The sequence below is a fragment of the Podarcis tiliguerta genome (genome assembly GCF_965153285.1).
Source record: "Podarcis tiliguerta genome assembly, chromosome: 11".
NCBI classification, from domain to species: Eukaryota; Metazoa; Chordata; class Lepidosauria; order Squamata; family Lacertidae; genus Podarcis; species Podarcis tiliguerta.
Window position 1 is genome coordinate 13648231 of NC_139544.1, and position 25528 is coordinate 13673758.

The 25528-nt window shown below is 44.1% G+C and overlaps 1 protein-coding gene across 7 annotated transcripts in view; it reads right to left on the reverse strand.

The window, feature by feature from the left end:
• The window catches only part of CDC42SE2 (CDC42 small effector 2), a 95029-nt gene extending 83425 nt beyond the window's left edge, over nt 1-11604 (reverse strand). For 2 of the 7 annotated variants that reach the window (XM_083404441.1, XM_083404438.1), the window contains exon 1: nt 10983-11522. Coding sequence is in view for 1 of the 7 variants with exons in the window: in XM_083404437.1 (XP_083260563.1) it covers nt 10983-11446 (464 nt within the window). In the remaining 6 variants the exon portion in view is untranslated. Of the gene's footprint in view, nt 1-10700 lie in introns of all 7 variants that reach the window. The other 5 variants (XM_083404443.1, XM_083404442.1, XM_083404440.1 and 2 more) reach the window with 5 other exon arrangements.
• Nucleotides 11605-25528: the final 13924 nt, after the last annotated feature.

Below are 25528 nucleotides of genomic sequence, written 5' to 3' on the forward strand. Positions count from 1 at the left end.
GGGCTGAGTTTTTGCTGGTCAATAGCTTACTTCATCAAATGCATTAAGCAGACAGACAAGATCATAGGCATAAAGGTAAAAGGTAAAGGATCCCTGGATGGTTAAGTCCAGTCAAAGGAGGGAACCAGCGTTTGTCCACAGACTGCTTTGTCCACCGACAGACCATGTGGCCAGCAGGACTAAACCGCTTCTGGCGCAACGGGACACCGTGATGGAAACCAGAGTGCATGGAAATGCTGTTTACTTTCCCACTACAGTGGTACCTATTTATCTACTTGCACTGGCATGTTTTCGAACTGCTAGGTTGGCAAGAGCTGGGATAGAGCAATGGGAGCTCACTCCGTTGCGGGGATTCAAACCGCCGAACTTCTGATTGGCAAGCCCAAGAGCATAGGTAAGCAAACTACCGGGGGCCTGATCTGGCCCAATCGGCTTCTAAATATGGCCCGCGGATGGTCTGGGAATCAGTGTGTTTTTACATGAGTAGAATGTGTCCTTCTATTTAAAATGCATCTCTGGGTTATTTGTGGGGCATAGGAATTCGTTCATTTCCACCCCAAAAATATAGTTGGGCCCCTCACAAGGTATGAGGGACAGTGGACCGGCCCCCTGCTGAAAAAGCTTGCTGACCCCTGCCCAAGAGGCTCAGTGGTTTAGACCACAGCACCACCCACGTCAACCTGGACACCCTATGACACATCAAGTTTTAAAAGCGGAAGTTTAAGATAACATAACCCACATGCCAGAGCACAGTGTCGCATGGATGCAGTAGCTACGTACACACAATGTAAAGCTGACCAGCATGATGCAATTAATGAACTAATTCAGATTCTAAATCCCCCCATATCATCAAATACCCTTCTAAGTTTTCATTTAACTAGCATGACACACATTTAAAAGTCCGTCTGCATGGAGCAGCCTGAGGATGCAGCTGCATGGAAGAAACACAGGCTGTCCCTAGCACAGTCACAATTACTTGGTGGCAGGCAGAACATTTTCCAGGGAACAGCAGAAGTAATAATAATAATCATAATCATAATCATAATTTTTATTTATACCCCACCCTCCCCAGCCAAGGCCAGGCTCAGGGCGGCTAACAAACAGTAATAAAAACAAGTTGAATGAATACAGCTTAAAAATAAGACTAAAATACAACATTAAAATATTGAAACATTAAAATATTAAAATGCAGCCTCATCACAGGAGGAGAAAGGAAAAAGGAAAAAGAAAGAGGGGGAGGGAATCAAATTGGCTCAAAGCCAAAGGCCAGGCAGAACAATTCTGTCTTGCAGGCCCTGCGGAAAGAAATAAGATGTGGGGATGTGGTCACTTATTCAAAGCCCTGAACAAGCCCTGTAAGGAAAGTTTTCCTACTGATACAAAGATTCAGCATGAAATTGGGTGCCAACTTCAGAAGTGGTCCAGACACTGGAAGTTTTTATATCGGGCATATATTCTCTCTATTGCAAGCCACTTTGGTTGAGTGGCTGGGGCAACACAGACAGATGGGTGGCAAATAAATTTATTATTATTATTAGCCACCATGGTGGTCCCAAATCCATCTCAAAATAAATATGGCACAACTTGAAGTAGTAAGCTACCATTAAACAACCAAAACTAATTCTAAGGCACACCAACATCCAAGAGATCGTTTTATTTAAGGTGTATCCGTAATGCATCAACCTCATACTTCATTTCTAACCCTGATGTGTTAATCACCTCTAAAGAAAGGAGACCATCACCGCTTAAAATGTCAATGCAAATCTCATTTAAAATTCTAATACAAATAAGCTTAATAGAGTAGTAAAGACGCCACATTATTAAAGTCATTCTTGATTTGGGATTCGAACAACAGCAAACCAAGGAAGGGGTGGATGAAGCAGGTGGAAATCATATATTTAAAAAAATAAAGCCGAACACTATCAACAAGAGTGACAACCAGTAGCCTCAGTCACAATTAGTGGTTTATTTACAAAGCAGAGGTTAATTGATTTTATGTCCGCAATCCATTTTCCATTACATGCTTCTAGGGGACAATATGGCATTCACTCATGAAAATGATAATTATACCAATTTGTACCATGTCAACATGTTATTTTCTCTTACACTTTACTGCAAAATCATTTCTCTTTTTAAAAAAATGTGCAGTAAGAAAGAATGCATGCCACTCTGGAGAGATACAACAGCAATACAGGGAGATAGCCAGCACTGATTTTAATAGGTCTACTCTGATTGCAACACTGGGTTACATTTGGCGAAGCCCAACTCAAAGAAGACCCACTGAAATGAATGAATCTGAATTAGTCTTACTCTGAGCAGGCCTCTGAGTCTGAACGCTGTTGCTACATTTGCCTTTTGGCGACTTAGACTGCCCTTCCCTCTCTGCTGAATTCAGTCAAATTTTCTCCCCCTTGTCACAGGCAAGGAATACCATGACAAGATGTTGAAAAAAACTCCTGCTGTCTTTCTGTCGTGACAAGACATGAGGAGCCTTTGCTCATATAATGGCAGTTCAAATGAAGCAGGCTGCAGAAGAGCAATATGGGGGTCAGCGTTACTGAAAGGCCGCTAGGCAGATTGCTTTATCTTGCTGCAGGGATTTGGTATGGAATTGCTTATAAGTCTTTGTACCAGAGCAAAGTTGCTTGCACTGGATTTTGGACATCTGATACAGATGTGCAGTGACCCAAGAACCCCCGTTCTCTTTGTTCTCCTTTTAAAGGCAGAAATCCCGTGCCCAGCTACTCAAGCTTATTAAATCTACCAAAATAGACAACTGTTGCCATACCCTAAGTTTCTGGACCACCTTGGCTGTGAAGAGAAGTTTGAGGGTATGCAGACGATATCCACAGAAGCCTCAAAAAGCAGAAATAAAGTTTGACCTAAGTTTTTAAGAGGGGGGAAAAAGGGGGAGCTAGATTTCCTGGACAAGCACATATTTCTGTCCCCACAAGTCCTTGCGACAGAATTCAATATTGGTATTATGTTGCAAACAGCTCAGGCAAACTAAGAAGCTCTGCAAAATGCATTTTGCATTTGGGTTTTCTTGCCACACAAATAGGATCCCCCCCACACACATTTGGCATAAGAAATGTTTCTTTTCTGGGGGGACACAGAGGTACACATACCCCTAAACCAGGCATAGGCAAACTCGGCCCACCAGATGTTTTGGGACTACAATTCCCATCATCCCTGACCACTGGTCCTGTTAGCTAGGGATCATGGGAGTTGTAGTCCCAAAACATCTGGAGGGCCGAGTTTGCCTATGCCTGCCCTAAACCTTTTGTGAATCTTTGTACTTTTGTCCATTTACTGTATTTATTATTCCCTATTCGAACTATAAAATGGTGGTTTTCTTGAGTCAAAATGAGAGTACTCCTAAACATTTTTTTTTAGAAAACAAGCACTGGGCATAAGGGATTGCCAGCACTGTTTGCAACAAAAACCTTGTGAAGATGACAAAGTTATTCCTTAGCAGCGGGCCAGGATTTCAGAAGGCACATTCGCATTTAGTATTGTTTTGAGAGCAGACAGATTCTCTCCCCACAGGTAACTAGTATCTTCTATACTTTTCCAGATGAAATTATTATCTGTTTACTCCAATTTCTCTCTTTCTACGCTAAGAATTGGCTGTTCTCTACTCCCTTTCAACAACAATATGGAAGTTGCTGCATTCTGTAAAGGCAATGCAAATTACCATCCCGGAACTACTATTGGGAATTTCTGAAACCAGAATTAGTAGCAGTTCAAGCTGCAAGCCAGTTATGAAGCAGCAGAGTTGTCTAACTGCTAAAGGGCTTAAAGGCTGCAATCCTAAGCATATCCACTCGGAAGTGAGCCTCACTCAACCCGACAGGGCTCACCCCTGAGAAAATAGGGTTATGCTGTAAGAAAGTTTTATGAGGGCAAAGAAAGAGTGGAGAATCCATGGCCCTCAAAAGTGGGGAGACCAGTGCTGCTGGACTCTTAACTTCCATCAGTCCAAGTTTGCATGGGCAATGGTCAGAGATTACTGGAGTTTTAGTTTAGCAGTATCTGGAGGACTATGGTCTCCCTGCTCTGGCAGTGAAGTCAACACAGATAATTGCTGCCAGCAGAGAATCTAATGCTTGTCAATCAAGGGGACAACCTACTGATATATATAAGGACCCAGTCCCAAAAGTATTTATTTACCTACTTTAAGTTGTAGTGAAAAAATATTAATATTATTATTAAGGTAAAGGTAAAGGGACCTCTGACCATTAGGTCCAGTAGTGACTGACTCTGAGGTTGGGGCGCTCATCTCGCTTTATTGGCCGAGGGAGCCGGCGTACAGCTTCTGGGTCATGTGGCCAGCATGACTAAGCCACTTCTGGCGAACCAGAACAGCGCACGGAAACACCGTTTACCTTACCTTTACCTATTTATCTACTTGCACTTTGACGTGCTTTTGAAATGCTAGGTTGGCAGGAGCAGGGACCGAGCAACGGGAGCTCACCCGGTCGCAGGGATTCGAACCGCCGACCTTCTGATCGGCAAGTCCTAGGCTCAGTGGTTTAACCCACAGCACCACCCGCATCCCTATTATTATTAATTAATTAATTAATTAATTAAATTTATATACCACTCTTCATCCAAGGAACACATAAAATGACTGAACTGACTAGGAAAATTGATAAGACTACTCAGTTGTGGAAGCATTTAATGACTTAAGGCCTTATCACCCTCCCAATACTTATCTCTAACGCAGCATGCATGGGCAAAGAAGGAAATGTCAGTGTAAACCCAAGAAACAAGAAGACACAGAGCAAAAGCGCAAGGCTCTAAAATAATTGAGACATGGGGAAAATACAGTATGAGAGGGGCTTTCAATAATAGCTAAGGCCACGATCCTAAACCCACTTACTTTGGAGTCAGTTCTAATGCAGTCAATAAGGCTTACTTTTGAGAAGGCTTACTTTAGGACTGCACTGAAAAGAACAGCTGAAAATAAGGTGACTCAAACAAAAAGGGTTTGCATAATAAAAAATTAAACAAGACATTATGGATATATGGGCAGGTATCAAATATTGATTGGCCTACATAACTCCATTAAGTGAATGGAAATTGAATGGGCAAAATGGTCCAAGAAGAAACTTTATGGCCTCATCCTATTAATAGTATTAGTATACTATGCCATCAATGTGCACGGCACTTTGCAGTACAAGAGCCAAAAGAAAAGTCCCTGACCCAAGGAGCTTCCAGTCTAAGATTTGCTACAGGTGAGTAATGGAGGGAATGGAAAGTAAGCAATGAATGGAAATGAAAAATGCATTTTTAGTTACACATGTAGAAATGGGGCGGGGGAGGGAGAGAGAGAGAATCTGAACCTACCAAATAATTTATTTGTTTGTTTAATTTGTAGATCTTAGGGCAGTTCACAGCATAAAATGTGCACTTTCCAAAGCAATACATGAACTGAAACACAACCATTTCTTGAAACGCACACATTCAATTTTGTAGTGTAGTTTTCCAGCCATGTAATGTGTTTTTAAAAATGCACATATTAGGGCAAGGTGGGCATAGAAGGAATAAATGAGTGATAACAATATACAAAATGCATTGTGCTAAGGGACACTGCCTTTGCAAAAACACGCACATTAGGGAAATTACACACAAAAACATGTGTATTAGAATAAATTTGCAGTAAGATGCTGGTTGATTTATATGAGGATTTTTTTTAAAAAAAAGAACTGTAAACAGATATAGAAACGTGGAGATCTGATTTAAGATTGGAAAAACGAAACAAGAAACGAAATTGCCACATTTCCCCATTTCTAGTATGTGTATTTATGTTTACTTTCACCAGGGGATGACTAAGAGGTCGTGCCAAAGGCTTCACAGAAAAGGTAGCTTTAAGGAGAGGTGGTACCATAAGTGCTCTGCAAGAGGGGTCCACATTTAAGTGGGAAGTGGTGAGGAAAGGGCAAAAAATATCTTTTGGGCAGACGAGGGTGGTGGATCTGGAAAAAGTGAAACCCACAGAGCAGGAATATTTTGGGATATGAGCAGAGTGCTAAGAGGCGCAAGGCAAGAGAAGGGTTTAAGGGCTAGGAGGAAGAGATTATGGCATAAACTTTATGCCGCATCCAGGACAAATAGAAACAAGGGCATTCCTAGGAGTTTTCGACAAAGCAGTTTCTCACGCACAAAAGTGAGAAAAACAGTACCTGTACATTTGACCCCATATCTCAGGCTCTTCAAATCTACAGATTCCACAAATCCTTAAAAACATACTCTTTTTTAAAAGGCAAAAGTTGGCAATCTGGGGGTTATGGTTCATTCAGGGGGGGCTATGGATGCCCCTAGATAGCAAACCAGTGTAGGGATTTAAGGATAGCCTGGGATTTTAATGTGGCCTGAATGACTAGAGATGTGAATCATTAGGAGCTGCGATAGCTCAAATCAGTAGATTGAGACCCTAATGGCCAGAGACCCCTGACCATTAGGTCCATTCGTGGCCGACTCTGGGGTTGCGGTGCTCATCTCGCTTCCCAGTCATGTGGCCAGCATGACTAAGCCGCTTCTGGCAAACCAGAGCAGTGCACGTAAATGCCATTTACCTTCCCGCCGGAACGGTACCTATTTATCTACTTGCACTTTGACGTGCTTTCGAACTGCTAGTTTGGCAGGAGCAGGAACTGAGCAACGGGAGTTAACCCCGTTGCGGGGATTCGAACCGCCAAGCTTCTGATCGGCAAGTCCTAGGCTCTGTGGTTTAACCCACAGCACCACCCGCATCCCATAATCAGTAGAGTACGGTGCTCCTAAACTCAGGATTGTGGGTTCGAGCCCCACATTGGGAAAAAGTTTCCTGCATTGCAGGGGTTTGGCCTAGATCATAGCTGTCAACTTTTCCCTTTTCTTGTGAGGAATCCTATTCGGAATAAGGGAATTTTCCTTTTAAAAAGGGAAACGTTGACAGCTATGGCCTAGATGACTGTCAGCGCCCCTTCCAACCCTCCAGTTCTATGCTTCTATTTTGTTGGGAAAGCTCTGGCTAGAGGTGAGAGGGCTGTGTGAAAACAGGAGGATAAAACATCTCATTTTCTGAGCTGAAATCAAACTAGAACCTATGGTTAGTGATTAACATTCTACACTTTATCAGCTGAGCTACTGAAAGAGAGCACGTTGACAAAACAGACATTTAGGATGGGGGCGTGACTCCTAAATCAACGCAGCATTATAGCTAGGGTGGGGGCCAGATTTGCCCTTTCACGAGGGAAACCAGGATATAACACTACCAGAAAAAAGTGCAGGTTTATATTTCCATGTCAGCAATAGAGGCAGCATAGCAGTTTTATACAAAGCATGGGGCCAGAGAGGTGAAAAGAGGACACAACTGGAAATGACTCACCAAAAATGGCAAGCTGAAGACCTGACAGAGACACTTGCATAAGAACAACAACAAATACATAATAGTTAAAATCAAGATTTTTTAAAAAATAAATTACATTAGACAGGGAAGGTTTTCTGCCTCTCTTGTGTCCTTCCTTTCTCTCCCCTGAAGGATCCGTCTCACCACAGGCAAGAGTAAACTTTAACAGCCATCACATTGTAGCTGTAAGAAACTTTAAAGCGCCTTGTTACAGCTCCAACATAACATTGTTGCCAGCCAATGAGTTACCACAAACCGAAGTGATTCCCTGGTTTTCTTTTTGCCCAGGCCAAATATAATAATAATATAATAATAATTTATTATTTATACCCCGCCCATCTGGCTGGGTCCCCCCAGCCACGCTGGGCGGCTTCCAACAAAACACTAAAATACAATAACCTATTAAACATTAAAAGCTTCCCTAAACAGGGCTGCCTTCAGATGTCTTCTAAAAGTTTGGTACAGTGGTGCCCCGCAAGACGAATGCCTCGCAAGACGGAAAACCCGCAAGACGAAAAGACGCCTGGAACGGATTCTTTTCGTCTTGCGAGGCACCACTGTAGTTGTTGTTCTCTTTGACATCTGGTGGGAGGGCTTTCCACAGGGCAGGAGCCACTACCGAGAAGGCCCTCTGCCTGCTTCCCTGAAACCTCACTTCTTGCAGTGAGGGAACTGCCAGAAGGCCCTTGGCACTAGACCTCAGTGTCCAGGCAGAACATGAGAATGGCCACACCAGCGTATTCCCTTCATTCTGCCCGATACAAGTGCTGGAAATGTCTACCCAATGGGAACCAATGTGGTATAATGGTTAGCGTGTCAGACTAGGAGACGTGAGTTCAAATCCTCACTCAGACATGATGCTCACTGGGTAAACTTGGGCCATTAAGTGCTGCTCATCCTAACTACCGTATTTTTCGCTCTATAAGACGCACCAGACCACAAGACGCACCTAGTTTTTGGAGGAGGAAAACAAGAAAAAAAATATTCTGAATCTCAGAAGCCAGAACAGCAAGAGGGGTCGCTGCGCAGTGAAAGCAGCAATCCCTCTTGCTGTTCTGGCTTATGGGATAGCTGTGCAGCCTGCATTCACTCCATAAGACGCACACACAATTCCCCTTAGTTTTTAGGAGGGAAAAAGTGAGTCTTATAGAGCAAAAAATACGGTAATCTAATAGGCTTGTTACACATGGTGATTGAATGAGAAAGGAGAAAAACCATGTCTGCTGCCTTGAATTCCTTGGCAGAGGGGAAGAATGGGGCTTAAGTACAATGAATAATAAATAATGAGTATACTGGACAAAGAGAAAGAAGAACACACACTTGTACAGTCATGTTCATATCCAAATATACCTGTGTCATAAACAATATGAATCCATATATAAACATGATCTAGGAATGAATCTTGAAAATGAGTATAATCAAATATTCCAAGCTACTTAGTTTCCTTCATTATTATCATTATTATTTAAAAAGTATCCTTAAACCATGAACTCATCATTTAGAAATATCTAGATTAGCATTATTCCAGTTACTGCTTCTAGGTTTCAGTTCAGAGTAACAGGTACATTTCCATTATCTGTAGATATGCCTATGCCATTGTATTTAAACTGCATCTCTTTAAGAAAAGGCAGGATTTGATTTGAAAGCACATTCACTTCAAAGCATGCATCACCCTTTAATTTACATCCCGATTGGCCACTCTGGAGCTAGGATCCATGCATTTTGCAGCAGCTTGGAGAAATCGTTTGTGGATGGGGAAACTCATCACACAAAAGGAGTCTCAATAAATTCAGGCCAAAATCCTAAATACACCTCTGTGTGTACTGAAAAGCAAGCCCCGGTGAGTTAGTGGAGATTACTTCCAGGTAAATGGATATATGACTTGCAGCCTTATCTGGAATGAAGCCTCATGAATCTCATACAGTGATATCTTCTGAGTAAATATGAATGGGACTGAGCTGTTGCTGAATGTCGAGAGTTTTAAGCCAACTGGTAAAAATACTCATAGAAATTAATGAAAATAGCTCTTGGGTTAATTAATTTCAATGGGTAAAACTTAGTTGAATATCACTGGATATATATTCACTGGAATATATATATTATAATATAATCAAATCTATTTTTATGGGGAGGTTTAGCAAATACTGTTAGCTAGCTTCCTCTCTTCTAAGCATTTATTTTAGTATATTGTTTTGACAGTGGGAGCTTCGGAAATTAAGCCTAAGGTAACATCCCTTCCCTCCGCCCTGCAAGATCTGTTTCTACTACACATGCACAAGCAGCAGCCTCCTGCTTCCACACAATGCTTAGCAGTGCTGCATTACAGAGGCATTGCCACCACACCCTCTCTCCCAAGGAAAAACACACACCAAACAAACTACAGAAGTAAAGAAGCCTCCATTCGTCCTTGAGTCCAGGAAATAATGCTACCGAACAACCTGTACACACCACCTTCTCCCTCGTGGCTCCTACCTTCACCCAGAACCAGCAATTAAAAAATTTGCAACTGTTGATGTTGTCCACTTCCGTCAAGTGCACGCTGGCTACTAAAAGATCACACGCTTTTCAGGCAGCAATTATTGCAAGAACGAACCTGGCATCTTGAGACATTGTAAATAAATGGGAGGGTGGGTGGCACCTTCTATCGCTTTAACCCCATAAGGAAAACGCAACACATAAATTCTGTCCATATTCTGCTCTGCTATTTGAGTGGGAGAGGAATGAGCGAAGACTCTCGCCCCTTTACTTACTGAGCCAATCAATGGCAGAATTCAGAGAAAACAGAAAACCATCATTTTCTTTCCAACCTCTGCATATACGAAGAAGACTCGATAGGGTATCATTTCCTGAAAATGGCAGAGGTGCAGATTGATATGGCACCGCGAGACCTGCCCAGCTCCTGGCAGCATGGCTGGCTAGCTCCATCCCCAGAAACCACACAAAATTCAGCCAACGCTTTCCTTTTTTTCCTGACGCTCCCCCCTATCGCCTCTGAAATCTTGTCGGGGTGTGCGTGTGTTTGGTATTTGAGACTTCACCTTCTTGCCATGTTATTTCCCATTCGGCACCCCTCCTTTCCCTGGGAAGGAAAGGGCAGCGCCATGGAGCCGAGGACGGATTAGGGGGGGGGGGACAAAACACCCAGACTTTCACCCCCAGCCCCCAGTATGGATCATAGGGCTGCAGCCGAGAGTGCCTGGCTATGGGGAGGCCTCGGACTCCACACCGCTGGGGAGATGCAAAGGTGGGGAATAAAAAAACCCCACCCACCCCTGTCCCTCTCCCAGCTTCCCAAGAAGAGCACCTTAGATCGCCAAGGGCTGAGCATTCTTGCAGCCACGATCCTTGCCCTGCGCCACCGCCACCTTTACGCAGCCCGCGCGCGCCGCTCCATCAGTGCCTTCTCGCCGCTGCAGGCTTGAGAGGCGGGATGCGATTGCGGGGGAGGGGAGGGGAAGGCGGGGGGGGGGCTTACCTGGTCTCTCCGCCACCACCCTCCTAAGCAAAGGAACGCCCGGCTTTGCGGGGGAGGAAGGGGGGGAAGCGTCCCTAACAAGGCGTCTCGCTCTCTCCGCCCGCCACTCACCTCTCCCTCTCCGTGCGCCTCCTTTGTCTCGCTCCCTTTCTGCACCGGCGTCCTGTCGCGTTGGGTCTCGGCTCCCCTCCCCGCAGCTCCGGGGATGGCGGAGAGGAAGCTGCGCTGAAGCCGACGCGGGCGAAGAGGCAGGCGGCCGGGGGAAAGGAGGCGTCTCCGCCTCCGCTCGCTTCCTTTCGCTTTGCGCCCTCGGCTCGGCCTCGGTCTGCCTTGAGGGGCGAAGCCCGCGCAGACGGAGCAGCAGCAGCAGCCCGGGTGGCGGAGGGATGAGGCGGCGGCGGCGGCTCCTGCTCACTCTCCCCCAGCCCCGGCAAGCGGGAGGGTAGATGGGTAGGACCTCCTCCTCTTCCTCCTCCTCCTCCCCAGCCCGCTGACACGGAGCGAGTGCCGGTCGAGAGACGCGTCTCGGAGGGGCTGCGAAGGCGCTTCGGCGGACTGCGAGGAGAACCGCGCATGAGCGGCCTGGGGGGACCCGAGGCGAAGAAGAGGCGCGCCAAAGCAGGGGCAAGACGGGGGAAGACCGGCTGGCTGGCTGGCTACGGGGGGGGAGGCGGGGTGCTGTCCAGCGACCAGCAAGAGGCGTCTACACCACAAATTGAAAGGCTTTATGCTTGTTGTAACCTCGCCTTTCCCCCTCACATACAGACACACACGCACACCAAAGGACTCTGGGAATTGTAGTTTGGGGGGAAAGGGTTCTCTCAGGAAACGCAATGTAGCAGCTGGTGTGGGTGGGTGGGTGCGCTTTCAGATAGGGCCAAACTGGTTTCTTGTGGTGCCAGTCACAACCTACCCTCTGCCGTTTCGGATATATCACTCAAGCTGGTGCTTTAGTTTAAATCAATAGGTGAAGGTAAAGGATCCCCGGACGGTTAGGTCCAGTCCAAGGCGACTGTGGGGTTGTGGCGCTCATCTCGCCTTTTCTGGGTCATGTGGCCAGCATAACTAAACCACTTCTGGTGCAACAGAACACTGTTACAGAAACCAGAGCACACGGAAACGCTTCCCGCCGCAGCTGTACCTATTTATCTACTTACGCTGGTGTGCTTTCGAACTGCTAGGTTGGCAGGAGCTGGGACAGAGCAATGGGAGCTCACCCGGTCATGGGGATTTGAACTGCCAACCTTCTGATTGGCAAGCCCAAGAGGCTCAGTGGTTTAGACCACAGCGCCACCTGCATCACTTTAAATCAATAGATGAAATTCAGCCTGTCTGGCCCTGGTCCTCCCTTTACTTAGTGCCTTCTGGGTTGTCAGGTAAAGATGCCACAGTGATAGCAGAAGCTGCAACTGGCAACATTTCCGCCATCAGGTCTATTGTTGACCAGCCTTCCTGGCATGTCTTTCAGCTCTACCCTCCATTAGGGCTGAGTGATATCTGGTTTTGACATTGCGATATATCACCAGCTCAACATCTCAATATACCAATATATTACGATGTCTGGGGGAAAAGGATGGAGCTATGCCGAGGCATCAAGTGGCTTCACAGTTTTCACCACATTCTGTTTTTTGCATCGCACATGCACATCATGACGCATGATATATTGCCAGGTCAAAAGCGATGAAATCAGTATCGTGACACGGATTTCAAAGTGGTTGTGGGTGACATACAGTTGTACCTCTATTTGTGTATCCCTCCGGATTCGGGTTGCGAATGCGGCAAATCCAGAAGTATATATTTCCGGGTTGCGCCCTGCGCATATCCACAGAAGTGCTCTATTGTGCCACTCCGTGCACAGAAGTGGCGCCTCCAGATACGGACTTTTCAGGTTGCGGACAAGACCCCCAGAATGAATTAAGTTCGTATCCGGAGGGTCCACTGTATTGATATATTGCCCAGCCCTACACTCCATACCATACATTGGCCCTTGATAGCTAGAATAGTTCCCCCTCGCATCCCACCCCACAATTCTCTCTCTGCTTACATCCCTGTCTCATCTGCCCTTTTCCTCAAGCAACTTACCCTTCCTTCAGATTTCTTTTTTTAAAAACCTGGCTCCCCATCAGCCATGCTAGGATATCTCCCTAGTCCTCCGTCTGCCTGCCCCCATTTGAGATTTGGATACCAACCAGTCAGCTTTTCCTTTTTGCACAGAAGTTGAGCTGAAGACATTTTAAGGATTCTCCTTCCTTGGAGGTTTTTAAGCAGAGGTTGGATGGCCATCTGTCATGGATGCTTTAGCTGAGATTGCCGCATTGCAGGGGGTTGGACTGGATGATCCTTGGGGTCCTTTCCAGCTCTAAGATTCTATGATTCTATGAACATTCTGTCCCACCACACAGACCAGCCAGTTAGTGTCTTACTGAGAAGACTGTGCGTTGGTCGGCATGCACTGATCTACACACATAAAACAAATTCACACAGGCGTCTTCCAAAAACCCATCCCAACCCCCCCCCCAAAAAGTCCCATGCCGATTGGCAAATGGTAATGGGAGCAGGACCGTAAAAACTCCCACCCAGAAACCTATGTCCCTACTGTGGAAGGTTCCAGAATTGGCCTCCACAGTCACTTACGGACTCATTGTTAAGACGTGTTCATAGAAGACAATCTTACTCGGCTACAAGCGATCGCCAAAGAAGAAGAAAAGGAAGGTGTTTGAGACTTCACTTCCACAAATACAATGCTATATTTATAAGGTATCTGAAGAAGTGTGCATGCACACAAAAGCTCATACCAATACTGTAACTAATTTAGTTGGTCTCTAAGGTGCTATTGGCAGGAATTTTATTTATTTATTTTGTTTTGTTTTGTTTCGACTACGGCAGACCAACACGCCTACCTACCTGTAATTAATGCTATATAGCTATCCATGTAAGTTAAAATAGGTGCTACATGGAGGTCAAATAGAAATATGTCAAAGGAGAGCTTTCCTGGGAGTTGGTGGATTGAGCAAAGCAAAGGCTAGAAAGGAAGAAGCGCCTGAAAATTGACTGCAGATCAAACCAATCAATGCATTTGACTATAATATTCACATGCCCACTTTGAAAACACAGCAATGGGTGACATTGTGCATAGAACCACAGAGAAGGTCCCTAGATGAACCTTCTGTGGTGGACTTCCTTTGTTCATCTAACCTCTTGGCTCTGAATGTGGTGCTCCTACTACAGACGATATAAACTCTTGTTTCACAAATTGGAAATATTTCTGGAAAACTCACAGAGGGAAAAAAGCATGTCAAGAAAAGTGAAAGAACTACTAAGTCTGCAGAAGAAGAGACTGTTTCAGTGGCAAGTGGTAAACTCAGTTTGTCAAAGCTCAAACTTATAAAAACTTACATACGCTCAACAATGTTGCAAAAGAGACTAGTTCGCTTGGCAGATATATCAACTGAACATGCCCCAATCATCAGCACTTGAACTGTGGGAGTTGGTGACAACATTTGCAAAGCAAAAGGCCTGCAACGTTAGATTTTGATGTGCCTGAAGTCGAAACTTAAGAGACTTAAATTTTAACACCACAATTCACAATATTATTCGAAATGATTTGTGTGCTAAAACATGTTCTTTTGTATTTGAGAAAGATAATCAAAGATTCTTGTGTTACTTATTCTTGCAATTTAAAATAAATCTAGCAAGTTTCAAGTTTGGGGCATTTCATTATTATTTTTTAATGAAATGACAGTTGTGGACAATTGAAGTTAGCCATTTGGGGTGGGGTGCAAGTCGTTAGTCTTGCCTATGGCACAAAATAATCTGACACTGGTACTGCCTCCAAGTGCCCCCCTGTGGCACATTGAAGTGCAAACTCCCCAGAGTGGGCACTCCTCTCTCCAGCTCTTTCTCAAATGGTTTGAACTGCACTTTCTCTTTTGCACAGAGCTGGGCATAGGCGTCACGCTAAGGGGTCTGAAGAGGTGTTTCGGTCAGCCGACCCATAAAGGTAAAGGTAAAGGTACCCCTGCCCGTACGGGCCAGTCTTGACAGACTCTGGGGTTGTGCGCTCATCTCACTCTATAGGCCGGGAGCCAGTGCTGTTCGGAGACACTTCCAGGTCACGTGGCCAGCGTGACGAAGCTGCTCTGGTGAGCCAGAGCCGCACATGGAAATGCCGTTTACCTTCCCGCTAATAAGTGGTCCCTATTTATCTACTTGCACCCAGGGGTGCTTTCAAACTGCTAGGTTGGCAGGCGCTGGGACCGAGCAGCGGGAGCGCACCCCGCCGCGGGGATTCGAACCGCCGACCATGCGATCGGCAAGTCCTAGGCGCTGAAGTTTAACCCACAGCGTCACCCGCGTCCCCAGCCGACCCATAGGGAGTCTGTTACCTTGGCAGCCTGGGGTTCTTCCGCAAGTGCATTGGGAGGTGATGGGACGTGCCTCTTCCATGCTGTTTCCGGCCAGGTTTATGGCTCTCAGACTCGCTATTTAGCAGCCCAAAAGGCTTGTGTTTCGTTTTCCTGAGTGTGTTTTTGAGTTTTGTGTGGAAGGGTCATTTCAGCAATATTTAGAACGCCTTGCAGATGCTTGAGAAAGTGGTGGTTCTTTGCAATGGCTGTGTTCTCATTGTTCTATCAAAGAGACTCCATTATTTTATCAGAACCCTCCAAAGCCCCCTTCCTACAAATAATGACATTGAGCAGAAGATTGTGTTGTGCAGACCCAGTCATTGCCATTATGATTTGATGTATGTCTCCTCCCATTATTGGCCTCTTCCCGATGCAGCAGGCACCCCTGTGATGTCACACACATGCAACTCAGCGTCCTTGATTCTAAGCCGCTTTGGGTTTCCTTTTGAATGGAAAGCAGTATATAAAAATACATTAAATCCAATCAAGTGCATCTGAAAGAAGCAGGCTGCTTTAGGAGGTGTTTGAGAGGTCTGAAGCACACATAGCTGTGTGCTCCAACCCAAGGAAATAGCTTGGGAAGAATGGCTGGGGTAGATAATTTCCTCACTCTGCCTAATGGCAGAGCTGGCCCTAGCCTGTTGAGACTTAGGTTCTCTAACATCACAGAGGTGTAGAGCAGGGGTCAACAAGCTTTTTCAGCTGTGGGCCAGTCCACTGTCCCTCAGACCATGTGGGGGGCTGGACTATATATATTTTTTTGGGGGGGGAATGAACGAATTCCTATGCCCCACAAATAAACCAGAGGTGCATTTTAAATAAAAGCACACATTCTACTCATGTAAAAACATGCTGATTCCCAGACCGTTCGTGGGCCGGATTGAGAAGGCAATTGGGCTGCATCTGGCCCCCGGGTCTTAGGTTGCCTAGCCCTGGTGTAGAGCAAGTAAGAGTTAAAGGTAAAGGTAAAGTGACCCCTGCCAATTAGGTCCAGTCGTGGCCGACTCTGGGGTTGCGGCGCTCATCTCGCTTTATTGGCCGATGGAGCCGGCGTACAGCTTCCGGGTCATGTGGCCAGCATGACTAAGCCGCTTCTGGCGAACCAGAGCAGTGCACGGAAACACCATTTACCTTCCCACCGAAGCGGTACCTATTCATCTACTTGCACTTTAACGTGCTTTCGAACTGCAAGTTTGGCAGGAGCAGGGACCGAGCAATGGGAGCTCACCCCATTGTGGGTATTCGAACTGCCAACCTTCTGATCGGCAAGTCCTAGGCTCTCTTGTTTAACCCACAGCACCACCCGCGTCCCTTATAAGAAAGAGTTAGAAGCTACTAATCATGTAGAGAGATGGACTTGAGATCTTGAAAAGTTAATCTCCATCAACAACCTTCATTAAGTTCAATGGAATAAATATTGCCATGGGCTTTAAACTCAACACTTTGTTGGTGTTGCAAATCATTTGAGTAGTTTCGGAGAATTTCAGTGAGCAGGCACTAAAGACAGAAAAGAACTTGTTGTTTATGAATGGGATTCCCATCTACCACCCAAAACAGAAAATTGTGGTTTAAAGGCACATGAAACCACACCAAGTTACAGAAATAAAGCAAGTTTGCATCTGGTAAGTGACTGGGTAGGAGACCTCTTGGGAACCGCATGAATGAATGCCAGATTCCACGGGAGAACGAAAATGCGGGATATAAATGTGAGAAAATGAATAATATAGCAGAACCATCTAGTTCTGTGCTAACAATCACTGATGCATTTTTGCTCCCCCTGCTGCAAACATAAACTATTAGAATAAAATAAATAATGTGAAAATGGTAGTTTAAAGTGGGTAGAAAAACTATAAATAATAAAGCAGTTCTATCTATGTCTTCTCAGAAGTACATACTATTGAAGTTCAATGGAACTGCCACATTTATCTCTGAGTAAACCTCACTGAACATAATGGGACTTGCTTCTGAAGAGACATGCAGTGTATAGCACAGTAAGTTATTTTGAATCGGGGCCAAATTAGTGACTCCACAGAAATCTGTATTTTACCTAGGCAACTTCCCCAAACCTTCCTCCTCAGGGATATGGTCTAGAAATATTACCTCTTATTCAGGGTAAATTAATATAAAAATATATAATTGTTTGATATTCTTGACCTCCAAAGCAGAATTAACCCTCAAAGATAAGAAACAGCCATCAAGTTGGTTGATGTTTAACGTATTTATAATACTTCCGGCATCTACTCAAATGAAAACCCAATCCTAGTTTTATAATGCAATGTTCCTGGATATATTTTCACAACCTTTTGAGGCTCTGTAGCCCAAGACATTCTCAAATCCCTGGTGGGAATAAACTAAGATCTTTGCATCCACTTCTTAGGTGTCATCGACTATTACTAACAGACAAATATATTTAAAAAATCACTGCATTCTGTTTCTTGAGCTCTTCTAGTTCCACTAGATAGTATAAAATCAACAGTGATTAATATTTTGGGAAAGCGGGGGTGGGGGGGTGGGGGAATTGCCTGTTAACACCCATTATATACAAACAAAATGGACCATCCACTTTATTAAAGCATGGTAAATGTTTAACCAGTCTTTCATCAGATTTTACTACCTGTATAAATTTGCCTTAGTACAGTGGTACCTTGGTTTTCAAACAGCTTAGTTCCCGAACAACTCGGAACCTGAACGCTGCAAACCCGGAAGTAGGTGTTCCAGTTTTCGAACTTTGCCCCGGAAGCTGAATGTGATCCTGAGCTTCTGCTTTTACTGTTGTGCAGCAAATTTGAGTCCCCCGCATAGTAATTAAGGTTTATTTGCTCCTGTTTTTACCCTTAAGCAGCAAATTAAAGCGCCCCCCCACCCTAATTAAAGCCTTCCATTTCTGATTGCAGTGTTCTGAGGTAATATTGGGTGCTTTTGTTTTTGCTATTTTTGGGTTTTTGTTTGTGTGGCTTTTTCATTTCTGTGTCTGTGGCTTCTTTTTCGTTTTATGATTGATTGTGTGACTGTGGAAATGGATAAAAGCCCCCCATCCAAACAATGATAATCATCAGTGCAGTTAAGAAAAAAAAAATAATTTTAATTTTTTATTTTATAGTACAGAACATTGATTATTGCTTTCATTTTATGGATCAATGGTCTCATTAGATAGCAAAATTCATGTTAAATTGTTGTTTTAGGGGTTGTTTTTAGAAGCCTGGAACGGATTCATCCGTTTTGCATTACTTTCTATGGGAAAGTGCGCCTTGGTTTTGGAATGCTTTGGTTTTGGAACGGACTTCCGGACTGGATTAAGTTTGAGACCCAAGGTACCACTGTAAGGTTAACAACCTGTTTGATCCAGAAACCAGCACTTTCTGGTATGTAGATACGGTAGTTTTCACAGCAGGTGCTAAAAAAAAAGTGCATCTGGCAGCACAAACGTGCACATCTACTTAAAACTAAATCCCATGTCTTCAGTGGGGCTTACCCCTGGGTAAGCAGGTAAGGAGGAAGGTGAGTGATTGACCCAAATTCATCCAGGGAGCTTTATGGCCAGCAAAACTTGAGCACCCGTCCAGAAGAAGAAGAAGAAGAGTTTGGATTTGATATCCCGCTTTATCACTACCCGAAGGAGTCTCAAAGCGGCTAACATTCTCCTTTCCCTTCCTCCCCCACAACAAACACTCTGTGAGGTGAGTGGGGCTGAGAGACTTCAATGAAGTGTGACTGGCCCAAGGTCATGTGGAGGAGCAGAGATGCGAACCTGGTTCACCAGATTACGAGACTACCACTCTTAACCACTACACCACACTGGCTCTCAAGCCCTACACTCCAACCCTTACACAGGACTGGCTTTCTCCATTCTTCCATTCACCCTTGGAACTGTAATTTATCCACCTGATTCAACTAGATATTTAATTTATAGACCCGCAAACAAAACTAAATTTACTTAATGGATATGTGGCACTGCAAGCCGGCTGGGGAATATATTTTGGCCCTGGAGAAGGCAATATGTTACCCAATTCCTTAATTATTGGACTGCCAGTTGCGTTGACAATTTATGGTGACTCAGGCATTGTTGACATTTTTGACTTGCAGCCAATTTTCTGGCTAATTTTGATACTTTCCCCCCAGCCACCAAATGTGATGGTTTCCCTTCTGAACAAACAAAATTTTAAAAAGGAGACAGAGACATATATGCAGTGCCGGATTTACGTATAAGCTAAACAAGCTATAGCTTAGGGCCCCACTCTCTTGGCCCCCCCCCCCAAAATTTAAAAAACCCAACAACCTGGATGTACATTTACAAAATATAAGCTAAAAAACAAATAAAATACAGCATATAAACAAATATAAACAAATAAAACAAATAAAACAAATATAAACAAATAAAATACCCACATACAGCAACAGTGTTTTGTGTTGTGTAGGCTCTTAGGATGTAAATAATAGGCCCTGCCTGCTAGCTTACTCCCTAAAATATCATTAGTTTGCTCATTTCTATATATAGGGTGCCTACATTCTGCATGTGCAAATGGCTTTAGATATCTATTAGGTCTATAAATTACCATATAGCATATATTTGACACAAAAAACAGTGACAATTTGTTGTTGACAAAGGACAGCTGGACATATAAAGGGCCCCATTACCTTCAGTAGCTTAGGGCCTCATCAAACTGAAATCCGGCCCTGCATATATGGGAAAATAACTGTTGATGTGCTTTATGAGCAAGATCAATATCACCCAAGGCTGCCATATTGCATATCTACCCATGATGCTTTGGCTATCAGTTGAAACAATATATTCTGGATGTTCAACCGATGGCATGTTGTGGTCGTGGGAAACACCTTTCCTTATTTTTAGCAGCAGGGGTGTTACATTGGTGCGAAGGCTCAGAGGGAGATGGTATCAGAAAATTCAGTGGCAATAGCAGAGACTGAAGTGGAAGATTCACATGTGTGCACGGCATGGGCGTATCTTACTTTTGACTTTCAGGTGTATCTTGAAGAGTTTTTTTTAAAATACCCACAGGCCTTTGCAGTTGTTTGAAATGTCATTGAGTTGCCAATCATTTTAATGATTGTTTTGTACTGGAATATATACTCTGCTGGTGTATATATATATATATATATATATATATATATATATATATATTGCTGCAGGCCAGTTTGATATTTTATGAGAGGGCGATATATTAGCCCTTTGCAAAACAAATAACATATTCTAGAAGTTAGAATATATTTATCTTATTGTTTACCTGTGCCTTTCAGCCAAAAAAAGGGGGGGCACCCAAGGTGGTCCCTGCAGAATAATGCACAAATGCAAAATTCAAATGCACCCGTACGTCTTATAAAAAATCAAGATAGCAAAATCTTAAAACAACAACAACCAACCAAATGCATTGATGTTCCTGCCAAGAAAGGCAAAGGGCAGCCCCTGCAAAAATGCAAGAGAAAGCAAGAATAAATATATAGGAAACAGCTCTTCCTTATATGTCCCCTTTAATAGTGCCTCCCAGGCAACAGCTCCTCGTTACAACCCAGCCAATGGGGCTGGGCAGGGCTCTCTATCACCTATCACTTTTCTAAGGTAAAGGTAAAGGTACCCCTGCCCGTACGGGCCAGTCTTGACAGACTCTAGGGTTGTGTGCCCATCTCACTCAAGAGGCCGGGGGCCAGCGCTGTCCGGAGACACTTCCGGGTCACGTGGCCAGCGTGACATCGCTGCTCTGGCGAGCCAGAGCCGCACACGGAAATGCTGTTTACCATCCCGCTAGTAAGCGGTCCCGGGAGTGCTTTCGAACTGCTAGGTTGGCAGGCGCTGGGACCGAACAACGGGAGCGCACCCCGCCGCGGGGATTCGAACCGCCGACCTTTCGATCGGCAAGCCCTAGGCACTGAGGCTTTTACCCACAGCGCCACCCGCGTCCCATTACTTTTCTAGGCCAGATTAATTGAACTCCTATTTGTTTTTTGTTTTATTTTTTACAGCTCCTCCAAAATAGCAGAACCTGCATCCTTTGCAAACTCTCTTTCTGCTTAAGGAACTAACAAGTCCAGAGCTATACATTGCTTTCGTTTACAGTAACGCTGGGTTGAGAACACAGTGAATCATTTCAGCCAACAAGCGATAAACACATTTTATACGGCAGCTGCTTTGATACGGGGCAAAGTTCCTTCTAGGGTGTAACTTGATAACTTGTGGCAATATTCGCAAGTCAGTAGTAGCCCCTCCCCTAAAACAATATATCACTGTATAGAAATGCAGCTTCAAAACACCAGTGCTGTCTGGTCTGAAAAGGAAGCGCAATCTTATTGCCTGAAAATGTGTCTGGGTGAACTTTCTATATTCTTTTCCCCAAGCAATGCTTACCAGTGATGCTCAGACCTCAGGTGCCCACAGCCCAGTCACTGCAACACAGGTGAAGCCTCTCATACAAGTTTGAATCTATGGAAATACAGCTTTAAAGTTTATTAAATGTTTTAAACATTCAAGCAAGAAGAGTACAATCTGAAATGAAAATCACCTTTGGAGTGATTGAAACAATGTACAAATTTCACTTTTAAACAATATTTTTTTCAATACCGGAAAACCATCTTGTAATCACATATATGCTCTGTGCTTCAGTGATGGTTTATTTATAAAGTGCCTTTCATTGTCTAGGTGCGGTCAAGGACATTTTTATTAAAATAAATAAACAAATAACAGGCCCTGGGCTTTCTTCTGTCTTATTACAGTGGTATCTTGGGTTACATACACTTCAGGTTACAGACTCCACTAACGCAGAAATAGTGCTTCAGGATTAAGAACTTTGCTTCAGGATGAGAACAGAAATCGTGCTCCGCCGGCGCGGCAGCAGGAGGAGGCCCCATTAGCTAAAGTGGTGCTTCAGGTTAAGAACAGTTTCAGGTTAAGTATGGACCTCCAGAACGAATTAAGTACTTAACCTGAGGTACCACTGTATCTGTTAATACATTATTCAAATGGAAAATGGGAGAAGGAAAGAGGGAGATAAGCAAACCTTTCCAGTTATGTAATAATGACACACACACACACACACACACACACACACATTTCCAGCTAAGTCAGATGGAACGAAACAACTACATTCAGCCTTATGCAAAAAGTTGCCATATACTTTGGAAAGACTTGTGCGTCAAACCACAATTGAACAACATGTTTGGTAGCCTGATATGGAAAGTTGCTAAACACTCTACAAAGACCACATCTCAAACAACATGCTTCCTTTTGGTGGAACAACACGTTTGGTAGAAATCATGGTTTGTTGTTTAGTCCTTCAGTCGTGTACCACTTTTCATGACCCCATGGACCAGAGCATGCCAGGCACTCTTGTCTTCCACTGCCTCCCGCAATTTGGTCAAACTCATGCTGGTAGCCTCGAGAACACTGTCCAGCCATCTTTTCCTCTGTCATCCCCTTCTCCTTGTGCTCTCCATCTTTCCCAACATCAGGGTCTTTTCCAGGGAGTCTTCTCTTCTCATGAGGTGGCCAAAGTATTGGAGCCTCAGCTTCAGGATCTGTCCTTCCAGTGAGCACTCAGGGCTGATTTCCTAGGTTTGATCTTCTTGCAGTCCATGGGACTCTCAAGGGTCTCCTCCAGCACCATAATTCAAAAGCATCAATTCTTCGGCGATCAGCCTTCTTTATGGTCCAGCTCTCACTTCCATACATCACTACTGGGAAAACCATAGCTTTAACTATACGGACCTTTGTTGGCAAGGTGATGTCTCTGCTTTTTAGGATGCTGTCTAGGTCTGTCATTGCTTTTCTCCCAAGAAGCAGGCGTCTTTTAATTTCATGACTGCTGTCACCATCTACAGTGATCATGGAGCCCAAGAAGTGAAATCTCTCACTGCCTCCATTTCTTCTCCTTCTATTTGCCAGGAGGTGATGGGACCAGTGGCCATGATCTACGTTTTTTTGATGTTGAGCTTCCTGGTATTGCCAACCAACTTGTTGCAAGGTAGAGAGGGCTAGGAAGCTGCCTTATATTGAGTCATTGGTCCACCTAGTTTTGATATTATCTACACTGGCTGGCTGTGTCTCTCCAGTTTCAGATGGGGGGCATTCCTAGCCTACCTTGAGATGCTGGGGAATGGACCTCGAAACATCTGCATGCAAGGGCGACGCTCTACCACAGAGCTTCCCTTGAATTTGTAGGAGGGAAGTGAGAGAAGAGAGAGTAATTTTTTGCATTAGTTGCTTTTCTTCTGTAACTCTTCCAACCAGCAAATGCCAGCATTTATTTTCTGGTCAAGCAAAGAAATGTAACCAGGGGAAAGTTTGTGGAAGATGGAAGGGAAAATAGCATGCAGGGAGGAAGTTAAAACATCCCCTTCTGCCCACTGCTTCCTACATGCAAATGCTTCCCAACCATTACTATGCAAAGTTGACTTTGAGACTGAGTGCAGTTCTGCCCTTAAAAGAAAGTTCTGTTGAAAGCAAGATCTTTGCTTCCATTTTTTGAGTAAGCATGCATATGATTGGGATGCTGTATTCTGACTGAGAGATGCAATCCTAGGTGCATCAGAAGTAGGTGTATTATGGACAGAATAATTGCTGCACACAGGAAGAACAAGGATAGAGTTTGAATACTTCACCCGTAGATGTATAAATCATTTAATGTGTCAATGTGAATGGAAGTCATTAAAACTGCAGTTGCAATATAAGGCATTGTTATTTTGACTGGAGTGTAATTGAAATTTATAAGATTTTGGAATGCAGAAATAAAGTAAATAATCAAACCATCAATTCTAGCATGCGGGGGACCCACCTAAATTGAATAATTTGGCATGTCAATGATTGGCATTATTAATTGTATTAGAATTTGGCATTGCTATAATGAGGCTTTTATTGGATTGTTGTAATTGAAAATGAATAAAAATTATCATCGAAGAAGAAGGTTGTATGGATTTCAGTTACTCCCAGATAAGTGTGTATAGAATTGCAGCCTTACACACTTTTATTTTAAATCAAGGGGCCGCAACCTTTTAAAGCCATGGGCTGATCCACCGTCCCTCAGACCATGTGGTGGGCCTGAGGGATGGTGGGCGGAACTAATTTTTTTTTTTGGGGGGGGGCGAAATGAACGAATTCTTATGCCCCACAAATAACCCAGAGAAGCATTTTAAATAAAAGCACACATTCTACTCATGTAAAAACACACTGATTCCAGGCCTGTCCAGGGGCTAGATTGAGAAGGTGCTTTGGCCGCATCCGGCTCCCTTAGGTTGCCTGCTCCATTTTAAATCATAGAATTGTAGAGTTGGAAGGAACACTGAGGATCATCTAGTCCAACCAATGCAGGAATAGGCAGCTGTCCTATACAGGGATCGAACCTTCAACCTTGGCGTTATCAACACCACGTTCTAACCAACTTTGATCCTTATTTGTGTCCACCTAAGTGGGTTTAGGACTGAAGCCTTTCATATGACTGGGTTTGGGGTGCATATAGTAAAAAAGAAGTGGGGGGGGAGAGTTTTTAATTAGCTACATATAGAATATGAAATAAATGACTGTAATTCCCAGAGCTTCCAGGTTATGTGAGCACGGCTGCAAATTTAATTTTGAAAATTCACTTTTGTTTTTACTGCACTCCCTTTATTGTATCAGCGAGCAAGCTGCAAATCCTGGTATAGACTTGATTTACAGCCAATATTGCTATCGAGAGAGAAATAACTAAGAAGGTGTTAGCGAGATTGCCGTCTTTATAAGGCCACAAGCTGCTGGTGGTTTAAGGCCGTGCATTCCAAAAGCCTGCTTTCATTTCAGGCCTCCTTTGCCCACGGAAAAAATAAATTGCAGAATCCTAGACACCCTTATCTTGACAAGGAGACTGACAAGGAGGAGGAAGCAACTGCGCTCCATCCTTCCTGTTTCTTGCTAGTGGTTACCTGCAGCTGGCAGTCAGGTGTGCTAGGAGACAGCTGACAAATAGTTTTCTTTTTTAACAACCTTATAAGTGGTGCCTCTTTTTAAGGTACAGTCATGCTCACACAGCATAAAAGATGTCCAAAAAGGTCGGAAACATCAAAGGTAATGAGCATGCAGTGAAAAAGGGATTTTTCTTTCAATAGAATGCTTGAACTGCACAGGACTACATAGACAGATGGGGAATTCATATCAGGTGTGTTATTAGAGATTCCTCCCTCTAACTGGCCCATATTTCATGCACCCTTTGGGAGTGCCATTTCAGATTCAACGCCCATCTCTCTGGCATTGGAACAACTGGGATATTTGCCTTC